General features: G+C 45.9%; 2 protein-coding genes across 2 annotated transcripts; both read right to left on the bottom strand.

The window, feature by feature from the left end:
• Positions 1 to 1,764: 1,764 nt before the first annotated feature.
• On the bottom strand, positions 1,765 to 2,676 carry LOC112806460 (olfactory receptor 6Z7-like). Its single transcript, XM_025848740.2, has one exon. It carries the CDS (start codon positions 2,674 to 2,676, stop codon positions 1,765 to 1,767), a length of 912 nt encoding a protein of 303 aa, XP_025704525.2.
• Positions 2,677 to 11,130: 8,454 nt separating this feature from the next.
• Positions 11,131 to 12,120, bottom strand: LOC112806458 (olfactory receptor 10A7-like). Its single transcript, XM_025848739.1, has one exon. The coding sequence runs from the start codon at positions 12,118 to 12,120 to the stop codon at positions 11,131 to 11,133; it is 990 nt and encodes a 329-aa protein (XP_025704524.1).
• Between the last annotated feature and the right edge of the window lie 1,210 nt (positions 12,121 to 13,330).

Here is a 13,330-nt window from a genome sequence, read left to right on the forward strand (position 1 = left end):
CGACGTGGATGGAACTAAAGGGTATTATGCTAAGTGAAGTAAGTCAGTCAGAGAAAGACAATTATATGATTTTACTCACATGTGGAATTTAAGAAACAAAACAGATGAACACAGGGGAAGGGAAGGAAAATGAAATAAGATAAACACAGAGGGAGGCAAACCGTAAAAGATTTAACTCTAGGAAACAAACTGAGGGTTGCTGGAGGGAGGTGGGTGGGGGAATGGGGTAACTGGGTGATGGGCTTTAAAGAGTGCCCGTGATGTAATGAGCAGTAGGTGTTATATGCAACTGATGAATCACTAAATTCTATTCCTGAAACCAATACTATATTATATGTTAACTAAATTGAATTTACATAAAATATTTAAAAAAAGAAACAGCCACATTTTTATGCTCAATCTGATTTTTGAGAAAATTGCCAATGCAATTTCATAGGAGGGTCTTTCCAACAATCATTTTGGTGAAACTGGATTATGTAGGAAAAAATAAAGCTCAACTTATATCACACACATAAACACACGCACATTTTTTGAGTGGCGTCATACACACAAATTAGAAAGCTAAAACTATAAACCTTCTAGGTGATGGTTTTCTGTGACCAGGAAATAAGCAAATTTTGTTAGGATGTAGGCAAATTTTGTTAGGATGTAAAAAGTAATAACTAAATTTAAATATTGATAATTTAGACTCCACCAAAATTGAAAGCTTCTATTTATTAAAAGGCACTACTGGGGCACCTGGGTTGCTCAGTCGGTTAGGCCTTCAGCTCAGGTCGTGGTCTCAGGGTCCAGGATGGGGCCCTGTGTTGGGCTCCCTGCTCAGCAAGGAGTCTGCTTTGCCCTCTCCCTCTGCCCCTACCCCCTGCTCATGTGTGCGTGTGTGCGCTCTCTCTCTCTCAAATAAATAAATAAAATCTTTTTTTTTTTTTTAAGGCACTGTTAATAGAGAGAGGTCAGGAGCCTGCGTGGCTCAGTTGGTTAAGCATCCAACTCTTGATTTCTGCTCTGGTCATGATCTCAGGGTGGTGAGGTCAGGCTCCACACTCAGCAGGGAGTCTGCTTGATTCTCTCTCTCTCTCCCTCTGCCCCTCCCCCCGCTCATGTGTGCATGCACTCGCTCTCAAATAAATAATAAAATCTTTAAAAAAGGAATACAGATAGGTAATAGCTAGTAGCAAAGGGATGGGGAAGGGATTGAGAAAAAGCCCTGTCTTAATTTTTTATTTAATATATATATATCGGCCATATCACCATGTCAAAGATATAAATCTATTTCCTTTTATTCAATAGCCCCACTGTTTATCTCAGAATGAATATAATGTATTTAATCCATCCATTTTGGATGGATAATGGGTTTTTCTGATTTTTCTTTCATTACAAAGATGCTATGAATATCTCTGTATCCATAATCTATCTCTACTCACGGGAACACATAGAAACATTTGTTAAGTATTTGTCATTCTAGGAATCAAGTGATGGGGTTGTTAAATTTGCACTTCTTGGTTTACTGATAAAGTGGACCATCTTGTCATGTGAGTTACCAGTCACTTATCATTTATCTTTGACGACTTGTTTTCTCGTAGACATTGTTCACTTTTCCCATGGGTAATTCAGATTTTGTTCTTGATTGAAATGAACTCATTGTTTATTAGATGGGAAACATATTCCCCTAGTTTTTCTTTTGCCTTTCGGTTATGTTTGGAATCTCGTGGCCATGGCAGATCTTCAATCAGGAGACGAGAGGTCAATGACCCAAGACTGTGATCAAGGCCAGTGGAGAGTTTTCCGAAGCACCACGTGGACCTCCCTGTTCCGCAGGCAGTAGATGATGGGGTTGCACATGGGCGTGAGCACCGTGTAGATGACTGACAGCACCTTGCTGAGGTCCATGGGTCTGATGCGGCTGGGGCGGCAGTAGATGAAGAGGGCTGCTGAGTAGAAGATGCCCACCACCACCAGGTGGGAGGCGCAGGTGGAAAAGGCCTTGCGCCGGGCCGCGGCTGAGGGCATGTGGAGCACGGCCACCCCGATGGCTGAGTAGGAGGCCAGGGCTCCCAACAGTGTTCCACAGAAGATGACGATGGCAGAGATGAAGTCCACCAGCTCAGTCAGGGCCACAGGGGGGCAGGACAGGTTGAGCAGAGGGGAGACATCACAGAAGAAGTGGTTGAGAACGTTGGGGCCACAGTAGGAAAGGCTGGCGATGCAAGATGTCTTTACCACTGAGACCAGCAGCCCCCCAAGCCATGAAGTCATGGCCAAGCCCAGGCAGACCTGGGGCCTCATGAGCAGTGGGTAGTGGAGTGGGTGGCAGATGGCCACATAGCGGTCATAGGCCATGGAGGCCAGGAGGGTGCACTCCGTGCCGATGAGGACTATAAAGAAGAAGAGCTGGGTCATGCAGGCTGTGAAGGAGATGTGGTAGGGTCCAGTCCTCAGCCCCACGAGCAGGCTGGGCATGGTCACTGACACGTAGCACATCTCCAGGCAGCTGAGGTTGCCCAGGAAGAAGTACATGGGCTTGTGGAGCTCGCTGTGACTGCAAACAAGGTAGATGATGAGCGTGTTCTCCAGGAGGGTCAGCAGGTAGAGGGTCAGGAAGATGGCAAGCAGAACATCCCTTATGTCTAGCCTGGTGGACAAACCCAGCAAGACAAACTCCTGAACTCTGGTCATGTTGCCTGACTCCAGAGACCTCTCCCTCTGCAGAGAGACAAGTTTGTTGACATTCTGGTTTCTTCAGAGACACAGTAGTTAAGAAAAAAATCAGGAGTATGTTCACAGTGTATGTAGACCCTAAGACTGGGCCAGTTCAGCTTCTCTTGAAAATTGACTCTTACAGACAAATGCTGAATAGAATTTGTGAGCCAAACTCTCAGCATGAGATCACAGTCTTTACTCAAATTGGCCTAAGTCTGTGCCCTTATATAATCAGACTGCCTGAAAATTGGGAGAAAATCATTGGTCTCCCATGAGGTTGTTATAATAAATAAGGCACTGTTATACCAAATAAGAAAACAGGATTGTTGTTATTTCTGTTCCAAAAAAGTGCTTATTGTAGGTTATATTTTTCCGTTCTTAGTATACTCTATGTAGGAATTTGGGAGTATTCTATAAATAAATTCTATAAATCTATAGATTTATAAATCTAAGTAGAGCAAGATGATCAGGTCTTTTGTTTAAAAATGGTCCTCTTCTCAATGCAAATTTATTTTGAGAATTGTATTAGGCTGTAGGTCACCAATGATGATATTCAAGTAGAGCAAAGAGGGAGGAATCCCCAAAAAGATTGTCATGCCTTTCAGCAGAAGGCTGGAAATGTCACTTATTGTATCAATGTATGTGATCATAAATACACATAGGCATTATTTCCCCTACTGATACATTTCAGGAAGTTGAGGCTGACAGAAAAAAATTGTTAATGTACACTGGGACATACAATCTCATAATGGAAACTTCCATAACTCATTGAACCTCTCGCATGCATTAGTAACTTGCCATAAAACCTACTTATATTCATTGGTTTTATGCCATAAGACAGATATGGAGCCCAAACAGATGAATTCACTTGCCCAGGACGCAACAACACTACGAAGAACACACAGTTGGGCCAGATGTCTATGCTGTGCCAACCCCATTCCATTTCATCTTCACAATCAAGCCTGAAAAGTCTACACCTGGGACATGGGGAGTAAAGAGCTGACAAGTGACCCAACTAGAGAATCCTTCTGACTACAGGCTATCATTCGCAGAATTCATTTGATGGCATTTATTAAACTTCCCTTTCTATGCTAGGTGTTGGGAATACATGGGTGAAGAAGACACATATAGTCCATGTCTGTGGCCACTGATTTCCTATGAGAAAGGTTCGATGAACAAACAAACCAACAACAACAACAAAATAAATTCCAGGTTAGAGGGGGCCGTGAGATTGGTGTTCAAGGCTATGTAAGCAAAAATAACTGAGAATAAACTAATGACAGAGGTATCTGCCAAGTTTTCATAAGAAAGATGTCTACTCTGCACAGCAATGTCAGGGATGAAAGGTGTCCTGAGCATCAGTCTCTCAAGTTACGTTAGCAGGAACCTGGGAGAACTTCCTGCATGAAAGAATTTGTTGCTCTAAGTTTTCTCCTAGTTGTAGAACATCAGAGTCTTCCGAGAGGCCAGATTTGTAGATCCTAAGGTTCTTTGCAAAGGCATAAGGAGCACAAGCTAATTTAATCCTCGGGACATAGAGATGTTGTGTACGTTACTGCACGAACACAGACTGGGCAGCCAAGGCTCAGGAGTGTGACTCCACCAGCCCACTTTATAGCCGTCAGGCAGAACTTGCACCCCAGTAAACACTTCCTGGATAGGAGTCCACTCACCTTCCATTTCCCATTCCACCTCAGTCCTTCCCCTCAACTGAGATTTCTTGCTTCCCCTCTTTTTGGCTCTGCCTCTGATCTTCATTATCTTCTCATCTGTATCCACTCCATATGCACCTCCTCCACAAATCCTTTTCCGAGTTGCCTTTCCTAACTTAGGACTTCAGATGAACCAAGAGACCCCTGGATAATCTGCATCAAAACCAGCGAGTGCACCCCTAGAGGGTCACGTTAGCATCCCAAATCCCAAAACTAGATATTCAGAGACTGTTCCATCTCAAAAATAATTGTTATCCACAAATTCTTTGCTAAGAGATGCGCTAGGTTCAAAGGAGATATGGTGGTCAGTAAGAACACATTCCTGTTCCGCAGAGCAATCTGGGCCACAGAGTTTAATCTGTCGTCTTGAGTACTCTACTTAACTTCAGTTGTATGTTATTCAAAACTATAGATAACCATCTCTCACCTGAACTATACAATTCCCCATTGTCAGAAGAGGGGCAACATAGTGTTGTGGTTAAAGCTTGAGCTCAGAGTTACACAGAAGTGGGTTTCAATCCTGTTGTTCTAAATGAAACTCAGAATTTCTCTCATGAGGGGCGCCTGGGTGGCTCAGTTGGTTAAGCGACTGCCTTCGGCTCAGGTCATGATCCTGGAGTCCCGGGATCGAGTCCCGCATCGGGCTCCCTGCTCAGCGGGGAGTCTGCTTCTCCCTCTGACCCTCTCCCCTCTCATGTGCTCTCTCTCTCTCACTCTCTCTCTCTCAAATAAATAAAATCTTTAAAAAAAAAAAGAAATTTCTCTCATGAGAAGACAGACCCTTGGCTGATAAAGTCTTTAATGGTAATTATTTATTAAGTAAGGGGCTTTGTGCAAAGAATGGTAATTATTTATTAAGTAAGGGGCTTTGTGCAAAAAAGTGGTGGCTATATGGGCACGAATCAAACTGGTTTTAGCCTCAAAGTGTTCGAGAACTTTAAAGCAGTGGAACTCTAGGAAAGTCACTCAATCCATTTAATTCTGCCTTGTAAATTAATGTACAATATGTGGATAAGTACTAAGGGAGGGTTAGATCAGTTAATATTTCTAAAGTATTCAGAGTCAGTACCTGGTATGCTTTGGATATTCTATAAAAGACAGTTTCTCTCTGTTGTTCCTTGTCCTCAGCCCCCAAGAAGAACATTTGGTCTCCTTGTGTGATGGTCAAAGGACAACAGCTTCAGATCTGTTCTTGCTGATGCTGCTCCTGAAAGAGGCTCAGATGCTTAGGTGCATTCAGCTCCCACCTGGAGGAGGAGATGCCAAAGAGCGGAGTCACCTTTCAGTCCATGTTGGAAGAAGCTGTTCCTGAATGAGGCATCCACTCCTCCCACTGTTGTTTCTCTTCGTGGTTCTAGATGCTCTAAGTTGCTGAGTTGACTCTCCTCACCGTGAGAAGGAGGCAGGGAGGCCGGCTTAAATTGGAGCTCTGGACCTCAGAGACCTCCCCTGGTCTCTGCAGATTTGGGGAAGAGTTGATGTGAAAAACACTTTTACTGATACTCTGTGGATGCTTAAGGGGAGGCGGAGCCTTGGAACCACCCTCAGTTCAGGCCATCGTGCATTGACTGATTGCTTTGCAAATGCCTGGTCTTGTGTTTGGGTCCTGGGGTATAAGGATGAGTGGTAAACCATTCCTGCCTTTGGTTGATAAGTTTGGTCATGGAAACACATGTTCATAACTTGTTCTAAGAAGAACTAATGCATCTGAGGACTACAGGAGAGAACTTTCCAGGAGAAATTAGATGCCAAGACGATGCTGCCCATTCAAAGTACTGGCAGAAATGAGTATCTGCACCTCCGTGTTCACATCAGTGTTATTCACAATAGCCAAAAGATGGGAGCTACCCAAGTGTACAAGGATGGAGGCAATGATAAGCAAACTGTGGTATATACATGGAATGGAATTTAGCTCTCCATAAAAAGGAAGGAAATTCTGACATATGCTACTACATAGATAATCTTGAAGACATTATGCTAAGTGAAATAAGCCAGCCCACAAAAGGAGAGAGATTGTGTGATGTCACTTATATGAGGTGCCTACAGTAGTCAAATTCCAGAAACAGAAAGTAGAATGGTGGCTGCTACGGGCTGGAGGAGAGAGGAATTGGGAATTTGTGTTTAATGGGTACAGAGCTCCCATTTTTCCAGATGAAGTGTTCTGGAGATGGTTGCATAATAGTGTGAATGTACTTAATGCCAGAGAACTGTATACCTAAAGATGGTTAACAAGGGCAAATTTATGTTATGTATATTTTTACACAATAACAATCACTATACCTGGGCACCTGGGTGGCTCAGTCAGTTAAGTGTCTGCCTTTGGCTCATGTCATGATCCAAGGGTGCTGGGATCAAGTTCCACATCGGGCTCCTTGCTCAGTGGGGAGTCTGCTTCTCCCTCTACCCTTCCCCCCTGCTCATGATCTCTCTCTCAAATAAATAAATAAAATCTTTTTTTAAAAAAAGAATCACTATAACCTTTATATCCAACCTTAAGATATTTGTGGGAGTCTTTCCACACCTTTACCCTTGCTCACACCAACATCCAGAGGTCTAAAGTACATGTACTCCTAAGGAACTTTGCCCAACCTATTCTTTCCGACAAGAGATTGCCTTTTCTCACAATGAAATCTAATTCAACCCTTTAAATTTCACATGAAACTTCAGTCTTTGAAAAATATTTATGAACCCTCTCTTTTCTCTAGCCACAAAGAATTAGTTCCCTTCTCTGATAAAATAGTATGGTGTGATGTAATTACTTCTGGGACCACAGTAGGTGATTGGTCAGTGTTGGTTAACCACTCATGCTCCAAATGAGGTTGTGGAAATGTTCTGCAGAGTTGGAGACTGGAAGACGATATTCAGCTCTTGAAGCAAATCTCAATAGCTGCAGAACTGTCATGATTTACTCTGTCTCTGAACCTCCCTATAAAATAAGATAATGCTTGCTTCCTCCTAGGGTCATTGAGAGGATAAAACTATTTAATGCATGTAAGTCTCTGAGCTCAGTGCAGATTAAATACCTTGCACATGGAAGCAATAATATTATTACCATCAGACAGGCATTAAACCAAGACATCTTCTGGAAAATTATATTCGCAAATATGTCACATGTCCAGTGTGGTGACTGACGCATAGTACTCAATACATACTAGCTCATCTCCATCCCAATGTTCAAAATAATGACTCAGTGTACTACTACAACATGCTTCACACTAAATTATAACTTCTTTTTTGTCTTCTGTGTCCTCATCTATAAAAAGTTATTTCAGAAGAAGAAACTTGTCTTTTCTTTCTGTATCCACAGAGGCAAGCACAGGGCTTGACTCCTAGTGCATACTCCAGGGGTGTTTGATGATGGGGCATGGGTAGGATAAAACTAGAGTTCTGCTTCCCACTTCCTAGAAAGTTCTGGGTCTCATAAAATATAGGCTTGACTTCAGACAGCTTTCCCATGATACATCCAGGGATAGGGGAGACAGGATGTAAGAGGAGGGATCTGGGAGAATGGCGGCCTGGAACCAACTGTCCCAAGGGTTCCTCGTGTTCTTCGGTTGTTGGAAGGTCTGAGTTAGAGACTAGGGCTCAAAAGTCAGGGTTTATGAGGCCATGAGGTTCTCAAATCCAGTAACAACTGGGTCATGTTTTCAAGAAGAACCTGAAACAATGGTGAGAAGGACAAAAAACCCAAGAACATCTTCTTGAGAAAAGCACTGTAAAGTGACCTTGGCAGCCACTGGGTCCAGGCCAAACAGAACTGCAGTGTCAGGCAGGGAAACTGGGGCTGATGCAGTATCATTTTAAGTCCTTTGGTTGCTCAAAAGAGAAGCTAACTCTGGGTCACTTAAGCCAAGAAAGTGGTTGGAGACTGTGGGATTGCTGAAGAACCATATTTTGCCAGGATCATGGACCAGGACACTTTTGGTAAACCAGATAAGAAGTACCAGGCCAACCACTGAGAACCGTCAGTTCCATATTCAGTGCTTGTTTCGATCACTGATCCAATTCCAGGGAGAAAGTGCAGGAGTGGCTTAGTTTGGGGTTATCAAGCCAACACCCTGTACATGGTGAAGGCAGAGGAAGTACTTCCATCAAACTGCCGAAGACAAAAGACTGTAGGAGATAGGATGCATGTAGCTTCCCAAAGACAAATCCACCTACAGTTACCAGAAGAAGGGGGAATGAGTGCACAGCAGGAAAATCAACAGATGTCATGAGAGATGCCCCATGGCTGAGGAAAGGGGTGGCTTATCCAATACCAGGAGGCCCAGCCTTTTACCTCTTCCTCTCCACAGCTGTACTGGGCACGGGGTTGATGGCCCAGTGACCACTTCTATATTCCAAGTGATAGTAGAACTGAGGTTCCTTATCTTGGTCATAACTGTCCATAGAGATAGGTTGAGCAGATTTCAGTGGTGAAGACCTCAGAGATTCAGGGTAGGAAAGAGAGTTTGGTTAGACTGTAGACCACTTTCCCTTTAGTGTCTGCACTGGGATTGATGTGTTTGCCTTCTTTGTCCTCTCCCTTCTAAGGAGGGACCTTTAGACTAGTAGATCCACATCTCTACATTGGAATAACCCAGGGCACTTTTTCACAAATACATGTTCCTGGACTGTGATCTCAAAGTTCCTGATTCAGTAGATCGGGGTGGGGCCGATCCCCCATCCAAGTACTAACCAGGCCCAACCCTGCTTAGCTTCCGAGATCAGATGAGATCGGGCGCGTTCAGGGTGGTATGGCCGTAGACGGGGTGGGGCCGATCTACACACATTGGGTGTGACATCTCCATGCTTAACGACCACCCCAGGTGTTTCTGAACCACATCTTAAGAAAATGCTGCACATTCCTGAAAGGTCATGAGGGCCCAGACTATGTTGTCTTATTCACCACAGTGTCTTGGGAGCCTCAAGAAGTGCCTGATACATAGTTGATGTTCAATACACACTTGTTTGTTATTTGATGTCAAATTAAGGAGAAAACACCTGGGAAAGGTGAAAACATTGGCAGAACTGGTCTGATGACCAAGAACAGAAACTCATTCAGCCTTGTGCAGTAGTTGTATTTTTATACTGATTGTCTCATTAGAGACCTGGGTGGTGGAAGGGCAGGGGTTCTTCCTCAAACCCTTTCCCATTTATACAGGGTGAGGCTGAGCCTCAGAGAGACTTGTCCAACAACCCCCATGGAAGGATTTCATTCCATACTTGAACTCCCAAGTCCCCCAATGCCAAATCCAGCCTCCTGGGAATACCATAGTACATTTCCTCCCAAAGATAGAGCTTTGGGTTTCTAATCTATGAGGATAGCTAGTGAATAATGAATGTAGACCATTAACTGAGTACCAGCTGTATTCCAAGCACCGTGCTAGGTGTTTCCACACATCCCCTTGTTTAATGGTAACAACCTGGTGTGGTAAGTATGGTTACTACTCCCACTTCACAGATGAGAAGAGACTGAGGCTCAGGGAAGTCAAGTCCTAGTTTGTACAACCAAGAAAATAAAGAGTGACAATTCAAATCCAGGTTTGTCTTCTAGAAAAAACAGATCCCTTCAAAGGTAGACCATAAACTGAAGTGAAGAAACTTTTCCTCTGATACATTTACCTATATTCAAAAAAATATTCTTTCTGAGCTTGAGAGAAGAAATAATGTAACTCATGTACCAGGCTAATTATTAGAGATCAGTAAATCAGGGCACTGAGAGGGACAGAACACCAACCCAAGTTGGCTTAAGTAAAAGACAAATTTACTGGTTCACGTAAGAGGAATTCCCAAGGGCAGGACAGATTTCAGGCATGACTGGATCCAGAAACTCAACAAAATCATTAGAACCACATCTTTCCCCCCCATCCACCACCACTGGTTCTGATTCTCTTTGCAATGACTCCTTTATCAAGCAGGAACTCCTGTTAAAGACCAGATAGTTGATGGCATCTATAAGCTTACATCCTTAACAGCTATGAACAAAGAGAAGTTTGAACAAAAATCTCAGGGTCTGGCTCTCTGAAGTAAGTTCTAAAGCCCCAAACTACTCACTCCTCCCTTTGTCAATATCGTTTGTCATATAACCTCAGGGTTCCTCCCACAAAGAGACAGAGTACACTTCCTTACCCCATGACTATGGGGATATGGCCATGTGACTTGCATAGGCTAATGCCATCTTATTGGGTGTCACATGGCCAAAGCTCTGAAAATCAGTTGAACAACCAGGCCTTCTCATTCAGCTATTGTAATGAGAAAAATCATGCTGGAGCTCTGGTCCCAGGAAAAGGATGGGAAACGTGTACACCAAAGTAGCTACACCAAGTCTACGACAGTCAACACTCATTTGCATGAGCAAGCCTAGCCAAGATCAGAAAAACCACCTGGATGACCTCAACCTAGATTAGTTAACCCTCAGCTGATTGAAGATTCACGGGAATAAACAACATGCTTTAATACACTGCATTCTAGGTTCCACACAGCAGTCTTGCGGCACTTGCTACCTAATACACTCTAGTTGACCCAGATTAGGTTAATTTGTCTACCACTACCCAATAATTGTAATCAGGAACTGAATTCTCTGTCATGAGCCTTTTCTTGGACAGAAAGAACCAGCACTACCATGACTGGAAGAGGAAAAAAATACAGTTTTCCAGAAAAAAGTCAGAGTACTCTACCACAATCTGTATTTTCACACAGATCCTTGTCAAACATCCATCAACAATTCCTGAAGAGATCACTCTTGGGGTCCAGATTCCTGGTGTCGGCAACACACCCGCCCCAGGGCAGCCTTCACCTCCTTGTTCCGAAGGCTGTAGATGAGGGGGTTGAGCATGGGGGTCACCAGCGTGTAGGAGAGGGACACCACCTGCTTGCTCTCTGGGGAGGAGCTGGCCTTGGGTCGCAAGTGGATGACCCCCGTGGTGCCAAAAAACAGAACCACCACGATGAGGTGGGAGGTGCATGTGGACAGGGCCTTGTGGCGCCCCGTGGCGGATGGCATCCGAAGCACGGTGGCCAAGACCCCAGTGTAGGACGTGGCTATCAGACAGAAGGGAACCATGACGACCAGCACAGTGGCCGCCAACACATTGGCCTCGAAGACTCTGGTGTCCCCGCACACCAGGCTCAGCAGAGGGGCGATGTCACAGAAGAAGTGGCGGATGCCACGTGGCCCACAGAAGGGGAAGCTGAACAGCCAGATGGTGAAGACCAGCAACACGGGGACTCCGGCCAGCCAGCACGTGGCGGCCAGCAGGTGGCAAAGCCGGGGGCTCATGATGGCGCCATAGCGCAGGGGCCTGCAGATGGCCACGTAGCGGTCCCAGGCCATGGCTGTCAGGAGGAAGCACTCGGATGTGACGCACGACAGCACCAGGACCAGCTGCAGGGCGCAGCCCGCGGGGGACACGCCCCACCCGGGCCGCAGCAGGGTCCCCAGCAGCCGGGGCGCGATGTCCAGCGAGAAGCAGACCTCCAGCAGGGCCAAGTGGCGCAGGAAGAAGTACATGGGCGCGCGCAGGGCCGGGTCCAGGGCGGTCAGCAGCACGATGAGCGCGTTGCCCAGCAGCGTGAGCGGGAACATGGCCAGGAAGAGCGCAGTGAGCAGCGGCCGCAGCGTGGGCACGTGCGCGAAGCCCAGCAGGACCAGGTTGTGGGGGGTGCAGCTCTGGTTGGCGCAGGGTGGGGCTTCGGGGGCGCCCGGGGGAGCCCAGGCCGTCGGCATGAACCCGGGCTGGGGGAAGGGGCCTCTGGGAGGGCAAGAGGTAAGGAGAGGCCGTGAGGAGCAGAGCTGCGCCTGCCGGGGCTCTGTCTCCCTAACGTGCGCTGTGCAGAGCAGGGGAGGCATCTTATCAAAAGGCAGATCAGCTCGCGCCACAGCCAGGGTCCTCCTTGAATGCACCCCCCACCCAGAGCATGGAAAGAGATCCCAGGGCCTTAGGAGGCCCACAGCGCCCTAACTGGTCTGGCCCAACCACCCTCTGACCTCTTCTCTGTGGAGCTGCATCCACAATGCCTGGTCCTGCCTCAGGACCTTTGCACTTGCCATCCCTGCCCCTTGAGATGCTGTTCCCTGGCTGTTTGTATCACTGGTTTCCTTTTCCGAGGTCTGTGAGGATTGGTTCTTGGCTACATCTCCACCCCTGTCTTCTTTTGATCTTCTTGCTCGCTAAGTCCAGCTTCAAAACCTCCCTCTCACCCCAGGGCTTTTATACTTGCACAATTCGGTCCCCCAGCTGTGGGTATGGTTGGACTTTTTTTTTTAATTTTTCAAGATCTTATTTATTTATTTGACAGAGAGACACAGCGAGAGAGGGAACACAAGCAGGGGGAGTGGGAGAGGGAGAAGCAGGCTCCCACAGAGCAGGGAGCCCGATGCGGGGCTCAATCCCAGGACCCTGGGATCCTGACCTGAGCCGAAGGCAGACACCCAATGACTGAGCCACCCAGGCGCCCCTGGCTGGACTTTTCTCATCCTTCAGGTCTCCACTCACAAATCATCTTTTCAGAATCCCCTCCCGTGACGGCCAGAAAGAATGTAACCAGCCACCCCCTCCACTATACACAGTTTGGAATTAAATCGACTTTACTTTTTCTTCAGTAATCTATTTCCTTCTATAGACTGTGCGCACCATGGGAGTAGACACCTTTCCATTTAATGCCCAGCTCAACTTATTCCCCATTATACGGTGCTATAACTTCTCTCTCACCAGGGTTTTTTGTGAAGAATAAATGACACAGTACACGGAAGTTCTGGGCACTGGGGCGGTCACATGCTAAGTCCACGGGCATTAGTGTCTGTTAAAGGAATCCAGATGAACCCACATCATGCAGTTGTTTCTATACTCCTGTTACATACAGCGTGAAGCTTAAAATCTGCTGTCACAGCATTCAAGCTCCCCTGAGGCATGGCCCCCACATTTATTCATGTGGGG

Source organism: Callorhinus ursinus, unplaced genomic scaffold, assembly GCF_003265705.2.
Source record: "Callorhinus ursinus isolate GAN/ISIS: 27379988/994484 unplaced genomic scaffold, GSC_fseal_2.0 scaffold100, whole genome shotgun sequence".
Lineage (NCBI taxonomy): Eukaryota > Metazoa > Chordata > Mammalia > Carnivora > Otariidae > Callorhinus > Callorhinus ursinus.

Coding starts and splice junctions, on each gene's coding strand:
- LOC112806460 (XM_025848740.2), bottom strand. CDS start 2,676: ATGACCAGAGTTCAGGAGTTTGTCTTGCTGGGTTTGTCCACCAGGCTA.
- LOC112806458 (XM_025848739.1), bottom strand. CDS start 12,120: ATGCCGACGGCCTGGGCTCCCCCGGGCGCCCCCGAAGCCCCACCCTGC.